Source organism: Leucoraja erinacea, chromosome 13 (assembly GCF_028641065.1).
Source record: "Leucoraja erinacea ecotype New England chromosome 13, Leri_hhj_1, whole genome shotgun sequence".
NCBI classification, from domain to species: domain Eukaryota; kingdom Metazoa; phylum Chordata; class Chondrichthyes; order Rajiformes; family Rajidae; genus Leucoraja; species Leucoraja erinaceus.
Window position 1 is genome coordinate 2,227,669 of NC_073389.1, and position 22,624 is coordinate 2,250,292.

General features: G+C 47.9%; 1 protein-coding gene across 2 annotated transcripts; it reads left to right on the forward strand.

Annotated features, from left to right (window-relative positions):
- Positions 1-16: 16 nt before the first annotated feature.
- On the forward strand, positions 17-19,138 carry mix23 (mitochondrial matrix import factor 23). 2 transcript variants are annotated; one of them, XM_055644270.1, is made up of 4 exons: positions 17-110; positions 5,043-5,168; positions 11,115-11,261; positions 19,094-19,138. In XM_055644270.1, exons 1-4 carry the CDS (start codon positions 60-62, stop codon positions 19,121-19,123), a joined length of 354 nt encoding a protein of 117 aa, XP_055500245.1. In that variant the 5' UTR covers positions 17-59; the 3' UTR covers positions 19,124-19,138. The 2 variants fall into 2 exon arrangements, with proteins under 2 accessions (XP_055500245.1, XP_055500244.1); XM_055644269.1 differs by lacking the exon at positions 19,094-19,138 and adding an exon at positions 15,343-15,466.
- The last annotated feature ends 3,486 nt before the right edge of the window (positions 19,139-22,624 follow it).

Here is a 22,624-nt window from a genome sequence, read left to right on the forward strand (position 1 = left end):
AGGGCGGGCCCAGGGCTTGAGGCGAGGCGGTGCCGGGGCGGGAAGGGGAGGGGAGGAAGATGGCGGCGCCCAGCGAGTGGCCCAGTTGCCAGGACTTCTCCGAGTTCCAGGTGAGGTGAAGGGAGCGGAGCGGCGGCGGCGGCTGGAGAGAGAAGGGGGAGAGAGGCACTGAAGGACGGCGGCTGCCCGGCCCCCTCCTCTCTATGCCAACCCCGGCGGCCGCTGTCCTTCAGGGGGGCCGGGGGGAGGTGGCGGCCGGCCGGCCGGCTCTGGCCACCAGCGTTAGACCATTGTTCTCATTGAATTAGTGTTAGATTATTGTCGCGATTAGACAGACGGTGATTGTTCGGGGAGCCGGGCTTCCCAGATGCGGTAGGACATGTGGGGCGCCCCCACCCCCAGTATAACCATGCATCAGTTACAGAGTTCACGGACTTTCAGGTCAGGCTGATCATTGCCCTTCGTTCAGTGATGCAGCCATGTGCGTACAGAACAGCACAGGAACATGCCCTTCGGCCCACAACATCCGCGCCCAACATGAAGCCAAGTTAAACTGATCTATCTGTCAGCACATGATCCATGTCCCTCTGTTCCTCCCATATCCATGTGCTCGTGTAAAAGACTCTTAAACACCACTATCGCCAAATTCACTGGCTAGATGCAAGCAAAAATGTTTGGGGAGCCCAGAACCAGGGGTCACAGTTTAAGAATAAGGGGTAGGCCATTTAGGACTGAGATGAGGAAAACGTTTTCACCCAGAGAGTTGTGAATCTGTGGAATTCTCTGCCACAGAAGGCTGTGGAGGCCAATTCACTGGATGTTTTCAAGAGAGAGTTAGATTTAAGGCTAAAGGAATCAAGGGATATGGGGAAAAAGCCAAAACGGGGTACTGATTTTGGATGATCAGCCATGATCATATTGAATGGTGGTGCTGGCTCGAAGGGTGGACTGGCCTACTTCTGCACCTATTTTCTATGTTTCTACCTCCACCCTTGTTCAATGCTATCTTTTATTGTCACATGTGGAACGTGCTATCACAGTGAAATTCTTTATCTTACAGACAGTATTGCCATACCCCTCAATCTCCAATTAGCAAGCGTACAGAAATAGTTTCCGGAGCCTGAATGCAATAGGGTGATTTGACTAAAGGTCACTGGAGTGTAGATCCGCACCCACGTGACCAAAATTCTCAAGTGGAGGACACTCGAGGGTTCCGGTACATGTTAGTGGATGGGAAAAAACGCATTTTCCCACCCGTTAAAAACATAGAAAACGGCGAGGTTGTGAGCTGCAATTTACTGTGCCAGTCGGGGTGACCGTGAGGCACAGCTACCTAGATTTACAGGGGAAAAAAAAGATAGCAAGTAAGGTAAATTCAGGAGGGAACTGAAGGTGCCAAACCGGCGGAAGTGAACAGCCGCACGTGGATATTTAAAGGTCCAAAATATCAATTAGTTTCCATGAATTTCATCTGATTACTTATGTGGTGCTTGATTCCATTTTGGCTTTAAAGTCCCCAGCTGCTTGCTGCAGTTCCCTCCTCCAGTCATTGGACCTTGGACGACACATACCCTCTCCACGCCAATCCCCTTTGTTCCCCAGGGGTGCTTCTATGTTTTTAACTGCGTTTTATCCCATCCACTAACATGTACCGGAACCCTCGAGTGTCCTCCACTTGAGAATTTTGGTCACGTGGGTGCGGATCTACGCTCCAGTGACCTTTAGTGAAATCACCCTATAAGTGCCGTGTTTTGGCACTATTTTCAAAGTCCATGCTCTGATTCTTATGTGGTGCTTGTTCCAGGCAAGTCCCAGGCTGCTGCAGGCCTCCAGTCATTTCCTTCCTTGGACGACACATCCCTCTCCACGCCCATCCACCTTTGTTCCCCAGGGGTGCTTCCTGCAGCCGATAACCATGGGCGTGGTAGTTTAAACCCCTATTCCCTCTCCTCACTCCTCACCCATCATTGTTGTTGCTGGCCCCATCCATCTCTGACATTCCAGAGAAAACAACCCAAGCCTATCCAATCTCTCCATGTAGCTAAGTAAGTAAGTACGTTTATTGGCCAAGTATTCACATACGAGGAATTTGCCTTGGTGCTCCGCCCACAAGTAACAACATGACGTACAGTGACAGTTACGAATGACTCAGAAAACACTAAACATTAATAATAATAAAACATTAATGATAAAAACACCATTGATCAAGCATGTGAACCAACAAAATACCAGATCAAAGGGAGGCAACAGATTTTTGGCTGTTGAGTAAAGCAACTACTCGTGGTTAAAAACTGTTTTTATGTCTGGCTGTGGCAGCTTTGACAATCCGGAGTCGCCTTCCAGACGGAAGTGATTCAAAGAGTTTGTGGCCAGGGTGAGAGGGGTCAGAGATGATCTTGCCCGCTCGCTTCCTGGCCCTTGCAGTGTACAGTTCATCAATGGAGGGAAGGTTGCAGCCAATAACCTTTTCAGCTGGTACCTAAGACTACCCTAATCCTGCACCTAATACTCCCTAATCCTGATAATAATCTGGTGAACCTCTCTACACCCTTTACAAAGCCTCCACATACTTCCTGTGATGGGATGACCAGAACTGCATGTAATACACCAAATGCGGCCAAAATAAAATCCCATAAATCTGCTTCGTAGTTTCCTGACTCTTATGTTCAATGCCTTGACCAATGAAGGTAAGCGTACCATATGCCCCCTTTACAACTTTAACTACGTGTTGCCACATTCAAAGAGTTATGAATTTGGATGGCAATATCCTTCTGTACATCAATGCTGTCAAGCCCAACTTCATTTACCACTTGGTAGTTTACAACACAGTGGTATGAGAATTGATTTCTCTAACTTCAAGTAACCCTGGCTTTCCCTCTTATTCCTCGTCCCTCCCACCGTAATTCTCTGACTAGTGTCACAGTTCTGATTAATTTTACTGATTATATGCCTCGTTGTCACCTTCCCTTCATCCAACAATGAACCATTCTACATTTCCTTATCATCATCTGCTAACCCTAGACTCCCTCTTCCCTGACTTGGTCTGCAGAAAGGTCTCAACCCAAAACATTACCATTCCTTTTCTCCAGACTCACTCGATCCAATCATATATTTTGTTACACAGTCCAAATATTCTTATCACAATGCAACCTTCCGCCTATTTTAGCGTCATCAGAAAACTTTGATACTTTACACTCTAGATGCACAGGGTCTCTTGCCCAGAGTAGGTGAATCTAGGACCAGAGGGGTAACCTTTACACACAAAAGGTGGTGGGTGTATGGAACAAGCTGCCAGAGAAGGTAGTTGAGGCTGGGACTATTCCAACGTTTAATAAACAGTTAGGTACATGGATAGGACAGGAGTGGAGGGCTATGGACCAAGCGCAGGCAGGTGGGACTAGTGTAGCTGGGACATGTTAGCTGGTGTGGGCAAGTTGGGTTGAAGTGCCTGTTTCCATGCTATATCACTCTGACTTAATGACTCTTCCCCTTCCTCTAGTCATTAATAATTAGCAAAACATTTCTGCTTGCACTTTATACATGTTTTATTGGCCAACTATTTTAACGTTTGATATTGATGTGCCAAGAAGTGATTTTCTTTGCATGCTATCCAGTCGAATTAAATCATATTATACATGAATCCAGCCATACACAAGTACAATAGGTAGTGCAAGGAGAAACATACCAGAGTGCAGAATATAGCATTATAGTGGTACAGTTACAGAGGAAAAGTCTATTGTCTGCAATGAGGTTGGTTGGAAATGGAAGGTATATAGAGATGCAAGGAACTGCAGATGCTGGAATCTTAAGCAAAACCCCAAGTGCTGGAGAAACTCAGCGGGTCAGGCAGCATCAGTGGAGGGAATGGACTACTACTGCCTCACCCGCTGACTTCCTCTAGGAGGGTGTATGTTAGGGTCAAGTATTGATTTAATTGGACGGCCTCTCCCAGAATAAATGTTGATTTATCAGGATAGTCCCAAACCAAGAATGAAATAAATATTTCCTCAGATAAAGTGAGTTATTTGCAAAAGCTCTGGCAAAAGCATGGGTACGTTGAGCTGAAGAGCCTGTTTCCAAGCTGTATGACTCTATGACTCTCCATCTATTTTGTGATGCTTCCCTTGGTTCCATTGGACCTATCCAATTAGTCCTGTCCCCCGCTACATGGCCAGAACAAAGCAGTGTTATCTTTTTCAAGTATCTTTTTCATTCTGTTTCTTAAATGAGAATACTTTGATTACTTTAACCAGGCTGATCCACTTGACACAATGTATCCTTTTTTACTTTATCAAACATTCAGCTGACTCTTTTTCAAAGATTCCTGAATGCTCTACAAACAAAGCTAGTTTTGTTAGCCTCTGCATAACTCTAATTTCTCATCTTTGATATCATTCATGATCTTGCACCTTTCCTGTGACCTTGTACTCACCTTTAGAAAGGAGATGAGGGAATTTCTTTAAACAGAGGGTGGTGAATCTGTGGAATTAATTGCCACAGACGGCAGTGGAGGCCAAGTCATTGGGTATTTTTAAATCGGAGATCGACAGGTTCTTGATTAGTAAGGGTGTCAAAGGATATGGGGAGAAAGCAGGAGAATGGGTTTCAGAGTGAAAAATAGATTAGCAATGATTGAATGGCAGAGTACACTCGATGTGTAGGAAGGAACTGCAGATGCTGGCTTAAATTGATGATATACACAAAAAGCTGGAGTAACTCAGAGGATCAGGCAGCGTCTCTGGAGAAAACGAATAGGTGAAGTTTCGGGTCGGGACGTCTGAAGAATGGTCATTTATTCCTTTTCTCCAGAGATGTTGGCTGACCCGCTAAGTTAGTACACTCGATGTGCTGAATGGTTTAATACTGCTCCTTCGACTTATGAACATGATATCTTTGGTAAATTATAGGACCAAATAAGTGTTGCATAAACTTCAGAATAGTTGTATTAATTAGGCAATTATATATTTTGTGGCTGATGGATTCTCACAGGTCTTCAAATAAGTGTGTGAAACTCTATTAATCAGGATTTTTTTTCTGTATAGGAAGTATTGCGGTTGATGCGACAAATTGATGATAGGATAATCCATGAATTAAATACCAGTCTCCCCACAGCATCCTTTGCTGGGAAGATTGACGCAAGTGCAAGGTGCAAAGAGCTTTACCTTTCTGTAAGTAACACTGAAGTCTTGCTTTGCCCGTGTCGTGGAGTTTTATTTTCTGTGTGATCAGTTTTACAAAAGATGCATAGAGTAAAGTTTAATTCAAGGAACTGCAAATGCTAGAATCTTGAGCAAAACAGAAAGTGCTGGAAGAACTCAGTCGATCAGATTCGGGTCGAGATCCCTCTTTAGATCTGTCGTTATTTCTTTGGAAAAAAGAGCCATTCAGCCCATTAAGTGCATAACGGTTTAAAACATTGCTTTCAATCCCAGTCTCCCACATATTTCCCAATAATCTATAATCTCCCGCATTCCTGTGTTAAACATCGAACGTAGAACAGGTTACCAAAGCACGGGAGTTCTCAACACTAACTCTGAGCACAGGCCCTTCAGCCCACAATGTCCGTGCGAAATATGAGGCCATGTGACCCCTGCCTCCCTCCATTCCATGCATATCGATCTGGCTTTAAAAAACCCTCTCTTGACCTCACTATCTCCATCGCAGGTGATAGACTACTGACCGCCATCCACTATAAACATGGCTATCTGGACCACATTTCTTCCCATCCTGTTTCCTGTAAGGACTCCATCCTCCACTCCCAATTCCTCCGTCTGCACCGCATCTGCACCCTGGTTGAGGTGTTCCACACCAGTGCATCGGAGATGTCCTCATTCTTCAGGGAATGGGGGTTCCTCTCTTCTACTAAAGATGAGGCTCTATCACCGAGGTCTCTTCTATACCCCGTGACTCTGCTCTCACTCCCCATCCCCCCCACTCGTAACAAGGGCAGAGTCCCCCTTGTCCTCACCTTCCACCCCACCAGCCGTCACATACAACAAATAATCCTCCGACATTTTCGCCACCTCCAACATGATCCCACCACTTGCCACATCTTCCCATCTCCTCCCCTGTCTGCTTTCCGCAGAGACCCCTCCCTCCGTAACTCCCTGGTCAATTTGTCCCTTCCCACCGAACCACCCTCTCTCCGGGCACTTTCCCTTGCAACTGCAAGAAATGCTACACTTGTCGCTTTACCTCCCCCCTTGACTCCATTCAAGGACCCAAGCAGTCTTTCCAGGTGTGGCAGAGGTTCATCTGCACCTCCTCCAACCTCATCTATTGCATCCGCTGCTCTAGATGGCAGCTGCTCTATTTCGGTGATACCAAGCGTAGGCTTGGCGATCGTTTCGCCCAACACCTCCGCTCGGTTCGCAATAACCAACCTGATCTCCCGGTGGCTCAGCACTTCAACTCCCCCTCCCATTCTGAATCCGACCTTTCTGTCCAGGACCTCCTCTATGGCCAGAGTGAGGAGCAGCGTAAATTGAAGGAGCAGCACCTCATATTTTGCTTGGGCAGTTTGCACCCCAGCGGTATGAACATTGACTTCTCTAATTTCAGATAGTCCCCACTTTCTCCTCCCCTTCTCAACTCTCCCTCAGCTCTCTGGCTCCTCTTCCTTTCTTCTTCCCGCTCCCACCCCACCCTCACATCAGTCTGAAGAAGGGATTCGACCTGAAACATTGCCTATTTCCCTCGCTCCATAGATGCTGCCTCACCCGCTGAGTTTCTCCAGCATTTTTGTCTACCTTCGATTTTCCAGCATCTGCAGTTCCATCTTAAACTCTCAAGTATCACTATTTTTTCTGCCTCCACTTCCACCCTTGGCAACCACCTCTCTGTGTAACAAAAAAACTTGCCCTGCACATCTTCTTTCAACTTTGCCTCTCATCTTAAAGCTTTGCCCTCTGGTCTTTGATATTTCCACCTTGGGGGGGAAAAGGTTCTATCTACCCTATCTATGCCTCTCATCATTTTATAAACCTCTACCAGGTCTCTCCTCAGTCTCTGAAGCTCCAGAGAAAGCAATCCAAGTCTGTCCAAACTCACCTTGTAGCTAATACCACTAATCCAAGCATGATTCTCGCAAACTTCTTCTGCGCATCCATCTATAAAGCAGCAACCAGAACTGAATGTAAGATGTGGCCTGACCAAAGTCTTATAGAGCTGCATCATGCAGGACATATGCCAATAAAATCTTGACATGGAAGCGTTAGGTCAAAGGGCCTATTTTGATTCTGCATGATTGTTTAACCAACTGTTTAGAGCATAAAATAGTACAGAACAGGAACAGGCTCACAATGTCTGTGCCAACATTATGCCAAATTAAACTAATCCTAGTTGCCTTTACATGATACTGTATCCCTCTACTCATGTGCGTGTTCATGTCTCTTAAACATCACTATCATTAGTTAATGATTTAAAATAAACAATAGTTGACCCGTGGCATCTGTGTTTTCAGCTGAGGTTTGGAGTTTGTCTGAAACTCAGGATAAACATCGGGAATACAAACATATGATTTTGCTTTCAAGTATCCATTCTCTTGGATAATCCAAGATGTCTCGCTGAGTTGTTCTGGGGAGAGATGCAGAAATGCAAAATGCATGTTTTTATTTTATCCGTTAGTAAATGTCTGCTAATCTTTATGATATTGATTTTTTTTTTTACTTAAGAAGTACTGTAACAAAATATGAACTGGATCATGATGAAATATAATTGGAATATAAGTTAGATCCTTGAATAATAATCTGTAAAGTAAAGAGATGACGTAAAGGAACTGCAGTTGCTGGAATCTTGGAGAGAATACAAAGTGCTGGAGTAACTCAGTGGGTCAGGCAGCATCTCTGGAGAACGTGGATAGGTGACGTTTCGCGTCAGGACCCTTCTTCAGTCTGTGAACTGCGTAAGATAGGTTTTACATTGTCAGCTGAGTAATGCCATAAATACTGTAGGACATAGAGCCACAACAAACTGCAGATGCTGGAGGAACTCAGCGGGTCAGGCAGCATCTATGGAGAGAATGGACAGGCGATGATTCAGGTCTGAAGAAGGGACCCAATACGAAATGTTGTTTGTTTGACCTTCCTACAATTACATTCAACTTCATTCTAAAAGGATCCATTTAGGGAATTATGGGGAAACTCTTTGCATCTGCAGATCTTGCGTGAAATGGGTTTAGCTGAATGAGGATTTTTTTTGGTGTCACAGATGAACAGGGAGCATCTCTAGATAGAAGGAATGGGTGACGGTGGTGGAATCCAAGTCATTTGGTATTTTCAAAGCAGAGATTGACAGATTCTTCTCGACCCGAAACATCACCCATTCCTTCTCTACAGAGATGCTGCCTGACCCACTGAGTTACTCCAGCATTTCGATTTAAACCAGCATCTGCAGTTCTTTCCTACAGATTCTTGATTGGTACGGGTGTCAGGGGGTTATGGAGGAAAAGGCAGGAGAATGGGGTTGAGAGGAAAACGTAGATCAGCCATGATTGAATGGTGGTGCAGACTCTGTGGGCTGAATGGCCTAATTCTGCTCCTATCACAAATGAGCATAAATTTGTTTACAGACCATTCGGTTTATATTGTATTTAGTGTTTAAGAGGGAACTGCAGATGCTGGAGAATCAAAGGTTACACAAAAAAGCTGCACCCGGTTTATATTGTAGTTGCTTTTTATTATTTAATAAGTGTGGCCTTGATAGATCTCATTTATCTATATAATATAATTCTTATTACACCGAGTGTAAACAATTTACCCAACTATCCCATTGATTTAACAAAGAACAGAATTTCAAAAAAACCCATGTCAAAGAATATAAATACATTTTGTTTGTTTATTTTTGTAATGTACTGAGATACAATGAAAAGCTTTTGTTTGCATGCTATCCAGTCAAAGGAAAGACTGTACCTGAGTAGAATCAAGTGCAAAGATAAAAGATACAACATTTAGTGCAAATATATAACATTGAAGTCCAATAAAGTTTGACTGTGGAGAGAGTGTCCAGGTTTAAGTTTATGGGCACTCACATCTTAGAGGATCTCACATGGTCCACCAACACCGCTGCGCTGGTCAAAAAGGCACAGCAACGACTGTTCTTCCTGAGAACATTGAAAAGGACTGGTCTGCCCCAACAGCTGCTGACAACCTTCTACCGCTGCACGACAGAGGGCATACTAATAGCATCTCTGCGTGGTATCTCAGCTGCATGGAGGCGGAGAGGAGAGCTCTTCAGCGCGTCGTCCACAGAGCGCAGAAGATTATTGGGACACTGCTACCAGCCTTGGAGAGCATCTATCACACACACAGTGCCTCAGGAAGGCCGTCAGCATCCATAAAGACTCCTCACACCCTTGTAATGGACTGTTCGAACTACAGGTGCACAACCTTTTATCCGAAAGCCTTGGGACCAGACACTTGTCGGATTTCGGACATTTTCGGATTTCCGAATGGAAGATTTTTAGCGTAGATTAGGAAGGTAGCGCGGGCGGCTTGAAAAGTCTGGAGCGGCTGCCTCCTCCCTGGAGATTGTAAATCATTGTAAATCATTGCATAAATGTTAGTCAGTTAGTTTGGAGGGATTTTATGTGGTGGTGGTGGGGTGAAGGGGGAAACTTTAATTCTTAGTCCCCTACCTGGTCGGCGACTCCCAACATCGCGGAGCCAGGGGCTCCGTCCGGCCGCGGGCGGCGCCGGTTGTAGCTCCGACCCCGGCAACTCTACCCCTGGCTGCGCGGCGCTCCAAATCCACCGCTGCCCGCAGTCGGACGCCCGCAGTCCCAGCTCCGCGAATGTTGGGAGTGGGGGGCCACAGCCCTCCGGAGCTTTCCGCACGGCGACCCGGTAAGGCATTGCCCGCTCCCCGCTGGTATCCCAGTGCAATGCGACGCCGCCGTCTCCCAACATTCGCGGAGCTGGGGCTGCGGGCGTCCGGCCGCGGGCGGCGGTGGATTTGGAGCGCCTCGCATGGCCAGGGGTCTGAGTTTGCCGGGGTCGGATAAAAGTTGTGCACCTGTACTTCCTTCCGCGGACCGGAGGCCACACCCGCAGCCCCAGACTCAGGGGAGCTTCATTGGCGGCCACAGCGCTGCGGCCCTGCTTACTGCACGGCGACCCCTCATGTAAGGCATTGGTCGCTCCCCGCCTCTGCGACCAGTCTGTACTGGGGACTAATTTTTACAAACCATGTTCTCGGGGTATCCCCTAAATTTTATTCACTTCACCCCCCCCCCCCCCCCCCCCAAATCTCACATAAAAGCCCTCCAATGACTAACTGACTAACATTTAAGTTATTATGATTTACAGATGTTTAAGTGCAGCCGCTACAGCCGCTACAGTAGTACAGACCTGTGTTGACCGTGGGTCGTTTCGGGTCAAGTTTGGCGCCAAACGCGAGCTTTGGTGTGCAGACGACATCCTGGAAAAAATGTCCGGTTTTCGGAGTTTTTCGGTTTCCGGAACTCCGGATAAAAGGTTGTGCACTTGTACTTCCTTCCAACAGACGTTACAAGGCCTTCTACGCCCGCACCTCCAGACTCAGGAACAGCTTCATTCCCAGAGCTATAGCGGCTCTGAACTGGCCCTGCTGAGTGCCCCCACCCCTCATGGACTGTCTCCCTTGGATGGTCACGTCGCACAGACACATCTGCACTTTAGTCTGTTTTGACTATTTTACTGTTTTAATGTTATTTTTACAAACCATGTTCTCGGGGTATCTAAATCTAAATGTTATTAGTTATTTAAGATGACATCGGATGGATGCTGCATACCCAAATCTCATTGCACTGAATATGTGCAATGACAATAAAATATATTATTATTATTATTATTATTATTATTATTATTATTATTATTATTATTAAATAAAGTTCAAAGATGCATCTAATGTGCCAGGACGCATTTCAAAACCAGGTTCTAATTTCAAAAACTCCACCGTGCTTATTCTCAAATTTTATTTTTACAAACTTGTTTCCTTTAAGTTTACTTGGGGTGAAAATATTGCGTGGCAGCTCTGTCCGTTTTCTGTCATCTGTGTTGACTTAATCGATAGATGACAAATAGAGAAGTCGTTGTTCTAGGGCGGCAATTGTAACCTTTCTCCTTTGTTTACTTTAGTTGAAGAAAGCTCACACAAGTAGGGATAAGGCCATCAAGACCTGCATAAACCAGTCCTACAGTGCGGTGAACAGATTACGAGAGGAGAGAAATAAAGACAAGGATAACTTAACGCTAATAAAACAACTTCGAAAAGAACAGACTAACGTAAGCCATTCACACATTCCTTTTTAGAAAATATATCTGTAAATATGTCAATGTGCTGCACTTTATTCCTTTGGTGACTGACATAGACTCTACGTACATTAGAATTGATGCTGGGGTCCAGGAAGCTTCTGGCTCGTACTGGGATAGAGGTCCTGCCTGTCTAGAGATTTTGAAATTAGTTCCTGGATTGCAGCCAGTGTGAGTTTTGTGGAATCTGCTGTAGACTGCAGGATCTGCCACCAGCATCCATCTGAAGAAGGGTCCCGGCCCGAAACGTCAACCATCCATGTTCTCCAGAGAAGTTACCTGACTTGCTGAGTTACCCCAGCACTTTGTGTCGTTTTTAGTTGAAGGACTGGACTGGGCTCTAGAATTGGGAGGCATTTGGCATGTGGATGCAGGGTTGGTGAGTTTGGGATGTGGGAAAGTGTGGAGAGGGAAAGGACAAACGGATGTATTATGAAGATAGACGCAAAGTGGTGGAGTAACTCAGCCGGTCAAGCAGCATCTGTGGAGAGAAGGAATGGGTGATGTTTCGGGTCGAGACCCATATGACGCATGGCCACATCCATTTGTGGCGCAGACAGAAATTATACTGCAGTTACATTCTAGTGCCAAAGATTCATTCCATTTGACAATACTTGCCAATAATATATCCAGAATACTTTTTAAAATCGCAACCTTTTAACAAATTAAAGGGTCTGTTTAACTCTAAGGAGTTTATTGTCACAGAAGGCAGTGCCGGCCAAGTCATTTTTAAAGCATAGATTGATAGGTTCTTGATTAGTAAGATCATCAAAGGTAACGGGGGAGAAGGCAGAATGGGGTTGAGTGGGGAAAATAGATCAGCCATGATCATATGGCAGAGCAGACTCGATGGGCCGAATGGCCTTATTCTGCTCCAGCGTCTTATGATTTGATGACTCAAATGTAAAAACAGATGCTAAATGAGTTCATGACCTATTCCGCCGTTCTTTGAAAGTCTAAACTTATCACAAAATTGTATTCCTATTGTTCATAATGGTAATTTGATTTGCTTGGATGTACAAAACCAGAGGCCTGGCGTTTGGCTCACGGTACTGATTGTCTGTAATTCTGTGCAGCAACGTGAAGCAATGTTTATTGTCGCCACTGAAGGTGTGGCGTATATTGTTTACACACAGTAATGCATTATACTTGGATGTGACCCTACGGGATGTAGTTAGGAGGATTTGGCGCGGCACGGTGGCGCAGCGGTAGAACTGCAGCCTTACAGTCCCAGAAACCGGGTTCGATCCTGACTGTAGGTGCTGTCTGTACAGAGTTTGTATGATCTCCCCATGACCATGTGGGTTTTCTCCAGGTGCTACGGCTTCCTCCCACTCTCTGAAGACGTGGGAGTTCGTAGGTTATTTGCCTTCTATGCCTTTTACACAGAGAGTGGTGAATCTGTGGAATTTGAGGTAGTTGAGGCCAGTTCATTGGCTATACTTAAGAGGGAATTAGATGTGGCCCTTGTGGCTAAAGGGATCAGGGGGTATGGAGAGAAGGCAGGGATGGGATATTGATTTGGATGATCAGCCATGATCATATTGAATGGCGGTGCAGGCTTGAAGGGCCGAATGGCCTACTCCTGCACCTATTTTCTATGTTTATGCCTTAGGTAAAATTTTAAATGCCTTTTTAGTATGTAGGTGTAGGGATCGCTGGTGTACAGGGATCGCTGGTCGGCGCGGACTTGGTGGGCCGAAGGGCCTTTTTCCGCGCTGTATCTCTAAAGTCTAAAGGGTTATAGAGGCACACAGCAGGCCCTCCAGCCCAACTTGTCCATGTCGACCAAGATGTCCTGTCGAAGCTAGTTCCATTTGACCAGGCATGCCCCATATCCCCCTAAACCTTTCCTTGATTAGTATAGCTAGAGGCTATGGGGAGAAGGCAGTATAATGCGGTTAGGAGGGAGACATAGATCAGCCATGATTGAATGGTGGAGTAGGCTTGATGGGCTGAATGGCCTAATTCATTCTATTCCTTATGACCTCTCCATGTGATTATTCAAATGTTTGATAAATGGTGTTGTAGTACCTGCCTCAACTACCTCCTTGGGCAGCTCATTCCATAGATCAACACCTTTAAAATGTTGCTCCTCAAGTTCCCATTACCCCTCTCACCTTAAACCTATACCCTCTAGTTCTTGATTCCCCTACCCTGTGTAAAAATACTCTCTGCATTCACATTATCTATTCCTCTCTATTTTATACACCTCTATCACTCCTCATCCGACTGCACTCCAAGGTCCTTTCATGTCCCAAACTCTCCCTCTAACTCAGGCCGTCGAGTCCTGGCAACATCCTTGTGAATCTCGTATGCACTCTTGCACTAACTTTAGTGCCACTCTGTTGGCAGTTGCCCCAACAGTCTCTCCTGCAGGGGCAACTGTTCTATCTCCACTGGCCTTGGGTTCCCCCTCCTTTTCCCATAAAGACCAGGAGGTCAGCATCCACAATGCCCAACACCCAGTACTCTTTGTCACCTGGTGACTGACACATGGATGGGCTAAAGCCAATAACCGCTACAGATGCGCTGCAGAGGCATTTTATCGGGATGCATCACAGCACGGTTTGGGAACTGCTCCATCCAAGACCGCAAGAAATGGCAGAGTTGTGGACGCAGCCTAGACCATCACACAAACCATCATCTCTTCCATCAACTGCATCTCCACTTCACGCTGCCTCGGCAAGGTCACCAGTATAATCAAGGACCTGTCTCACCCTGGTCACTGCCATGTCTCCCCTCCCATCAGGCAAGACATACAGAAGTATGAAAATGCACACCTCCAGATTCAGGGACAGTTTCTTCCCAGCTGTTATCAGGCAACTGAACCACCCCACTTCAACTAGAGAGCAGTGCTAAACCACTATATATCACATTGGAGACCCTCGGACTATCTTTATTTGGACTTTACCTTACACTAGGTAAGAGAGTGGGGGCTGTCCCAGAGAGATGCGCTCCTTCGGCTGCTTACACCTTGGTGCTCGGGTTCAGAGTGCCCAGTCACCCTCCAGCCCTGGAAAAATGTGTGGGAAAATGACCCCCACCTTCCCGTCTCCCCCGGCCAGTGATGTGATGGACGCAGGGGTCTGGACCAATGGCTGACAAGTTCCCCCCACCCCGGCGACATCATGTCTGTTATTTGGCTTTTCGGCGACGTGCCCTTTTGGTTATTTTGGCGTTTCGGCTTTTTATCTATTCAGTTATTTGGTTTCCACTTCTTGGCTTCGGCATCTCGTCCTTCGACGCCACGTCCACACACGAGGTGACGTTTCACAGAGTGCTGAAGTAACTCAGCAAGTCAGGCAGCATCTCTGGAGAACATGAATAGGTGACGTTTCACAGAGTGCTGGAGTAACTCAGTGGGTCAGGCCGTATCTCTGAAGAACATGGATAGGTGACATTTCACGGAGTGCTGGAGTAACTCAGTGGGTCAGGTAGCATCTCTGGAGAACATGGATAGGTGACGTTTCATCTCGGGACCCTTCTTCAAACAGTCGTGTTCTCCAGAGATGCAGCCTGGCCCGCTGAGTTACGCCACCACTTTGTGTCCTTTTGTGTATTAACCAGCATCTGCAGTTCTTGGTTTCTACATTTTGTTCAATTCTTAGTCACCATACTAGATCTGCGGAAAAGTTTAGTTTGGAAACATGCCCATCGGCCCACCGAGTCTGCACCGACCAGCGATCCCCACACACTAGTATTATGTTATCCCAATTTTACTTCCTACACATTAGGGGCAATTTATAGAAGCCAGATCACCCAGAGAAAACCCATGCAGTCACAGGGAGAACGTGCAAACTCCTTGCATCAGGATCGAAGCTGGGTCTCTGGCACTGTGAAGCAACAGCTTCACTGCTGGACCACTGTGCTGCCCAGCTGCAACAGAGACTCACTGGAATGGTTTCTGAAATGAGGGCTGTAAACTGCAAGGTTAGAATTTTTTTAAGTGGAATTGGTTATCTTGAAATTGGTTACCAAAAAAAAGAGAGAAAATTAAATAGAAGTGCACAAAATAATGTGATAAAGTATATGGTTGAAACTATTCTCACAGGAAGTTGTTCTAACACCAGAGGGCGCCAGTTGAAAGAAATGGGCCTAGGACACAGACATGACTATGGTGCACAACATGGCTACAACGTGGAACGATAATTTTGTTTATTTTATTTATTGTCATTCAAGAAAAACATGCTTCCACATGAATCATGAATGAAATTTGTACTCGGTCCGGGCAGCATCATAGTGCAGTAAGACATCAATAAATTCTAACATATAAAAACCTTCCACAATAAAATCTAAACAATAATGAGCCTATAAATAAATAGTAAAAAGCAAAAAAGCAGCATGGTTAAAAGACAGCAGCATATTAATGTCCATAGCAGCAGCAGTAGCAGCAGACAGTTCACTGAGGTAGTGACGGTCCAGTCAGTGAGGTAGTGAGTTTAAATGTCTCACGGCCTTGGGAAAGAAGCTGGCTTTAAGCCTTGTTGTCCTGGCCTTTATGCTGCACAGCCTTCTCCCTGAGGGGAGGGAGGCAAAGAGTCCATTTGCTGGGTAGGTAGGTCCTTCATGATGTTTGAGGCTCTTCTCTTGCACCTGCTGATGTAAATGTCCTCAATGGCAGGGAGGCAGTAATTTGTGATCTTCTGGGCAGATTTCACCACCCTCTGCAACACCCTCCTGTCAGCAGCAGAGCAGTTTCCGTACCACACTGTGATACACGATGTGAGGATGCTCTCCACCACACACCTGTAAAATGATGGCCAGCACACTTCAGCTTCCTCAAGAAGGAAAGACGCTGGTGGGCTTTTTTAATGATGCTAGCCGTGTTGCAGGTCCAGGTGAGGTCGTTAGAAATGTGCGCCCCCAGATATTTAAAACTGGACAGCATCTCCACAGCTTCTCCGATGTAGATGCCTTTTCTGAAGTCCACAATCACCTCCTTTGTCTTCCCCACGTTGATGTCGAGGTTGGTTGCTTTACACCAGACTTCAAGTTCTCCCACCTCCTGTCTGTAGCCCCACTCGTCATTGTGGGAGATTAATCCCACCACGGCTGTGTCATCAGCAAATTTCACAAATACGACTGTTCGGGTGTTTGGCTGATAAGTGAGAAGTTATACGTGAGAAGCGTGTACAGCAGGGGGCTCAGGACATATCCCTGTGGGGAGCCAGTTGAGGGTAATGGAGGGGGGGGGAGGAATGAGGCACCATAGATTCAAACACCATAGATTTATTTTTTTTGTCTTGTTTTGGTTAAGTTTTAGTTTGTTGGGTTGTGTTAGAGGGGGTGAAACATGTTCTCTGTCTCTTCCTTTCGGGGGAATGCGACTTTTTCGTGTCGTATCCCCCTTCTCTGCCTCCGTCTGCGCTGAGGCCTAATGGCGGAGCTGGCGGCCTCCAACCTGCGACCGACCCCGAGGCTCCGGAGGCAGAGCCAGCCAGGACTCACCAACGAGAGGCTGGCCGTCTTCGGGGCTAAGGCAGCGGTGGCCCGACTTGCTGGTGCGGCGTTCTGGCTTTCGGCGGCGGCCTGGAGCTGATGCAGCGGGGCTCGGAGCTGAGACTGCGGGACCCGGAGCTGGGGCGGCGGCCTGGAGCGGAGACTGCAGGACCTGGAGCGGCGACTGCGGGACCCGGAGCTGGGGCAGCGGCCCGGAGCGGAGACTGTGGGACCCGGAGCTGGGGCGGCGGCCCGGAGCGGAGACTGCGGGACCCGGAGCTGGGGCAGCGGCCTGGAGCGGAGACTGCGGGACCCGGAGCTGGATACTGCGGGACCCGGAGCGGAGACTGCGGGACCTGGAGCTGGGGCAGCGGCCCGGAGCGGAGACTGTGGGACCCGGAGCTGGGGCGGCGACCCGGAGCGGAGACTGCGGGACCCGGAGCTGGGGCGGCGGCCCGGAGCGGAGACTGCGGGACCCGGAGCCCGGAGTGGAGACTGCGGGACCCGGAGCGGAGACTGCGGGACCCGGAGCTGGGGCAGCGGCCCGGAGCGGAGACTGCGGGACCTGGAGCGGAGACTGTGGGACCCGGAGCGGAGACTGTGGGACCCGGAGCGGAGACTGTGGGACCCGGAGTGGAGACTGCGGGACCTGGAACGGAGACTGCGGGACCCGGAACTGGGACGGCTGCCCGGAGCTGATGCTGTGGAGGGCCGTCTCGTTCAGACCGAAAAGTCTGAATGACAATAAAGGATCCATCTATCTAAACAGACTGTGGCCTGTTGGTCAGAAAATACCCAGTTGCATATGGATGGTTTAAGTCCAAGCAACAGCAGTTTGTTGACTAAAGTCTGCGGAATGATGGTATTGAAGGCAGAACTAAAGTCCAACAAGAGTAATCTGACAGATGAACTCCTGTTCTCCAGATGAGTGAGGGCTGAGTGAATGACGGATGAGATTGCATCAGATGTAGACCGGTTCTTCCTGTAGGTGTACTGATGAGGGTCCACATTGATGTTAATGCTGTCTTTTATGTGGACCCTAACCAGCCTTTCGAAGCATTTTGTGATTATCGGGGTAATCACTCAAGCCTGACACCACTTTTTGGCACAGGGATGATGGTGGCGGTCTTGAGACATGTCGGCACCACAGCTTGGTGTTATAGATGTCAGTCAGTACCCCAGTGAGTTAGTGAGTGCAGTCTCTCAGAACCCGTCCCGGGATGTTATCCAGGCCTGCTGCTTTGCGGGGTTGACTCTCATCAGGGACCTCCTCACATCCTCAGCAGTCACCCTGAGAGGCAGCTCACCTGGTGGGAGTGGAGGCAACTGTGGAAGGTGTTGGAGGCGTTGGAAGACTCAAAGCGAGCATAAAAAGTGTTCAGGGCATCAGGAAGAGATGAATCCCTGGGGCATGCAGCATCTCTTTTGTTGTGCTCTGTGGTGGCCTTGATGCCCTTCCACATGCTCTGGGGGTCATCGGTGGAGACATGACCATGGACTTTGAGAGCATAGTTGGCTTTTGTTCTCTTAATTCCAGCGTCCACCTTCCTCCTCGCTGCTCTCAGCGCTGATGCATCTCCCAGCCTGAATGCTGAGTCCCGTGCCTTCAGAAGAGACTGTACTTCTCCATTCAGCCAGGGTTTTTGGTTGGGGTGGGTGGTGATGTTCTTGGTGGTGGTAACATCATCGATACATTTGCTTATAAAGCTGGTGACAGATGAGGCATATTCTTCCAGGTCCACCTGTCCACTGTCTGTCGTTGCTTCAGTGAAGATCTGCCAATCTGTGCGGCCAAAACAGTCTTGAATCATGGAGGCTGCATCACTGGGCCACTCAGTGATGGTTTTTTGTGTGGGCTTGCTGGCTTTGAGCACAGGATGGTGAGCAGGAAGCAGCATAATTGAGATGTGATCCGAGAGACCCAGGTGGGGGCGGGGCACCACTCTGTATGCTCCCCGTTTGTTTGTATACACACGATCCAGCGTGTTGTTCCCCCTAGTTGCTATGGAGACGCGCTGGCAGAACTGTGGCAGAGTGTACGACTCTGGGTGTTGTTCAAGGTTTTCCGAAGAGAACTGAATAGATGTTGAAGGCATGTAATTTTGGAGGGTTCAAGGAAGAGTCATAGAGTTGTACAGCACGGAAAAAAGCCCTTCGGCCCAACTCATCCTTGCTCACCAAGATACCATGTCTAAGACAGTCCCATCTGCCCATGTATGGGCCAGATCCCACACTAGCTTTCCGATCCATGTATCTGTTTAAATGCTGTTACTCAAATCTGCCTCAACAACCTCTTCTGGAGGCACTCTCCATGACCCGATGAGTTACTCCAGTTTTTTGTGTCTATCTTTGGTATAAACCAGGATCTGGCGGTCACGGTGGCGCAGCGGTAGAGTCGCTGCCTTACAGTGAACGCAGCGCCGGAGACACGGGTTCGATCCTGACTACGGTGCTGTCTGTACGGAGATTGTATGGTCTCCCGTGATCTGCGTGGGTTTTCTCCGAATTCTTCAGATTCCTCCCACACTCCAAAGACGTGCAGGTTTGTCGGTTAATTGGCTTGGTGAATGTAAAAATTGTCCCTAGTGGGTGTAGGATAGTGTTAATGTGCGGGGATCGCCGGTCGGTGCGGACCCGGTGGGCTGATGGGACTGTTACCAAGCTGTATCTCTAAACTAAACTAAACTAATCTGTAGTTACTTCCTACACATACCTCCTCTGGCAGCTCGTTCTACATACCCTCTAAGAGAAAACATTGTTCCTCAGGTTCCCATTAAAGTGTTCTCCTCTCACCTTAAACCTATGTCCTATTGTTCTTGATTCCCCCACCCTGGGTAAAATAATCTGCGCATTCACTTTCTCTATTCCCCTCATGATTTTATACACCTCTGTAAGATCACCCCTCATCCTCCTGCACTCAAGGAATAAAGCCCCAGCCTGCCCAACCTTTCCCTGTAGATCAGGCCCTTGAGTCCTGGCAACATGCTTGTGAATCTTCTCTGCACTGTTCCTAGATTCCTTCTCCCTTTTCTTTTTCCGTGTCTCCGTTTTATCTTTTGGTCTATAGTTCTTAATTAATACTTCCATTTCATCACACATGTTTATATCAAAAGTACCTTCCCTGGGCAACTTTGTATTAAATTACTCTGTTCTTTTCTCCCATTTCTCAGTGCTCTTTTGGCTACGGGGAAATTTTTACTTAATATCTCAACCGCAGTTAGTTTACTCATTCATGGTGGTTGGCTTGTTAAGTTGCACGTTGTTAATTAATACAGTCTCAGACCTTACACCTCCTCTGTCCTTGTAGTCACTATACAGGTGCACAACCTTTTATCCCAAAGCCTTGGGACCAGACACTTTTCGGATTTCGGAATTTTTCGGATTTCCAAAATGGAAGATTTTTAGCGTAGATTAGGTAGGTAGCGCGGGCGGCTTGAAAAGTCTGGAACGGCTGCCTCCTCCCCGGAGACCGGGGAATCATTGTAAATCATTCCTTAAATGTTAGTCAGTTAGTTTGGAGGGATTTTATGTGGTGGGGGGGGTGAAGGGGGAAACTTTAATTCTTAGTCCCCTACCTGGTCGGAGAGGCGGGGAGCGGGCAATGCCTTACCGGGTCGCCGTGCGGTAAGCTCCGGAGCGCTGTGGCCGCCGACTCCCAACATCGCGGAGCTGGGGCTGCGGGTGTCCGTCCGCGGGCCGCGCTGGATTTGGAGCGCCGCGCAGCCAGGGGTAGAGTTGCCGGGGTCGGAGCTACAACCGGACGCCCGCAGCCCCAGCTCCGCGATGTTGGGAGTCGGCGGCCACTGCGCTCCAGAGCTTACTGCACGGCGACCCGGTAAGGCATTGCCCGCTCCCCGCCTCTCCGACCAGGTAATGACTAAGAATTAAAGTTTCCCCCTTCACATAAAAGCCCTCCAAACTAACTGACTAACATTTAAGCAATGATTTACAGATGTTTAAGTGTCTCCCCGGTCTCCGGTGAGGAGGCAGCCGCTACAGTAGTACAGACCTGGGTTGATCGTGGGTAATTTCGGGTCAAGTTTGGCGCCAAACGCGAGCTTTGGTGTGCAGACGACATCCTGGAAAAAATGTCCGGTTTTCGGAGCGTTTCGGTTTCCGGAACTCCGGATAAAAGGTTGTGCACCTGTACCTGCACCCGGTATTGTACTTCCGGTGGCGCTGGTGCCAGCAGCCTCCACCTACAGCCCGGTATCTTTTTGTTTTTTTGTTTATTTAGTTATGTAAAAGTGTATTTTTTTGTGTTTCTTTGGTGTTTTTATGTGGGGGAAGAGGGCACGGTGCGGGGGATACCGTACTTCAGCCGCTTCCTGGTGAGGACGCGACTATTATTCGAGTCGCGTCCTCGCCCCCCCCCCCTCCCCCCCACAGCGGCCTACCTACCTGGATTGGCGCGGCCTTTCCTGCCGGGATCGACCGGAGCTCCAGCAGCGGCGGGACAGCGTTGAAACATCGCGGGGCTGGCGATGCCTTACCGGGGGTCGCCGTCTGGAGCCCGGAGTGCTGGACCTGCTGCCGACATCCTGGAACTGCGGTTTGCGGAGCTCCCAACGCGGGCGGCGCTGACTAACAACGCGGGGTCCTGCGACTCTGCCCGGCTCGGCCTGTGGACTCAGGAGCTGCAGACTCCGGCAGCGGGAGGCGGCTGATCAGGAGGTCCGGGCCGCTGAGGAGGAGGCTGCTCACCGTCGGGGTTCGGCGTCGGCGTTCCACCAGCCCAGCGTGAGGGCCTGAACATCGGGCCACCCGGGGCGGCGACTGCAGGTGCTCGGAAGGCCCCGACCACGGATGAACACGGAGGGGAGGCTGGCTGGACTATGGTGCCATCCTCACCTTGGTGCCATTTATGTTATGTTGTGTCGTGGACTTCTGTATTTGTGCTTTTTTTACATTTTAATTCAATTTCAATTTTATTTTTAATATGTTTTATTATTTATTTATTATTTATTTTTATTATTTCTTTGTGATTTTTTTTATGATACTGCCTGTAAGGGAAATTCATTTCGTTGTCCCAAATTGGGACAATGACAATAAATTTGAATACAATACAATACAATACAATACAATACAATACAATACAATTACCTTACACTATTCTTATTGCTATTCTACAATATTTTACCACTATGTACACTTACCGTTATCCACTTACCATAAATCCGTATTTTGCCTGTACAAACCCCTAGTCACCCAAGGCGGTATCCACAAAATACTTTATTCTGCCGGTGCAAACCCCTGACCTCTCAGGGTGGTATCCACAGAATACCTGCCTCGTCCGTGCAACCCCTGATCCCTCAGGGTAGTATCCACGAGGTCTCAATAAAATCTTAATAATATCACACAATGCAATGCTGTACTTTCTTTTCCCACATATTATTGCTCGCCACACAGCGCAGCCTTCTCGGACAATCCTCCGGGTCCCCTTTTTAGAACAATTTAGTGCCAGATTTGTTGGGTAGGAGAGGCCCTTTCGATCACCCAGACGCTTCTTCTGTGTCCCCAGTGGTCCCTGTTTCAACAGGTTAGTAGTCCAAATAAAGCGGAAAACCGCTTACCTTTTTTTGCGGGTGGCTAGCCTTTTCCTGTTGCCCTGGGGAGCCCCGTGGGGCTAGGAGGCGCCCTTGGCTGGTCGTCCTCTGCTGAATGGGCCTCTTTCCTACCCTGCTCGCTGCGCCAATTTTGTCGTGGTTAAGAGACTCGGAGTTGGATAAGATGACACAGACACGGAGAATTCTTCAAGAAGACGAAAGCCTTTATTTGCAAACACTCAGAGACGACACCCGCCTGACGTTCTCTAATTGCTCTCAGATCACAGAAAAAGGATGCTTTTTGTTACAATTTTACAGCCATATCTCCTCTACCTTATATAACCATAT

Coding starts and splice junctions, on each gene's coding strand:
- mix23 (XM_055644269.1), top strand. CDS start 60: ATGGCGGCGCCCAGCGAGTGGCCCAGTTGCCAGGACTTCTCCGAGTTC. Junction 111..5,042: donor AGGACTTCTCCGAGTTCCAG/GTGAGGTGAAGG, acceptor TTTTCTGTATAG/GAAGTATTGCGGTTGATGCG. Junction 11,262..15,342: donor TTCGAAAAGAACAGACTAAC/GTAAGCCATTCA, acceptor CTATTCTCACAG/GAAGTTGTTCTAACACCAGA.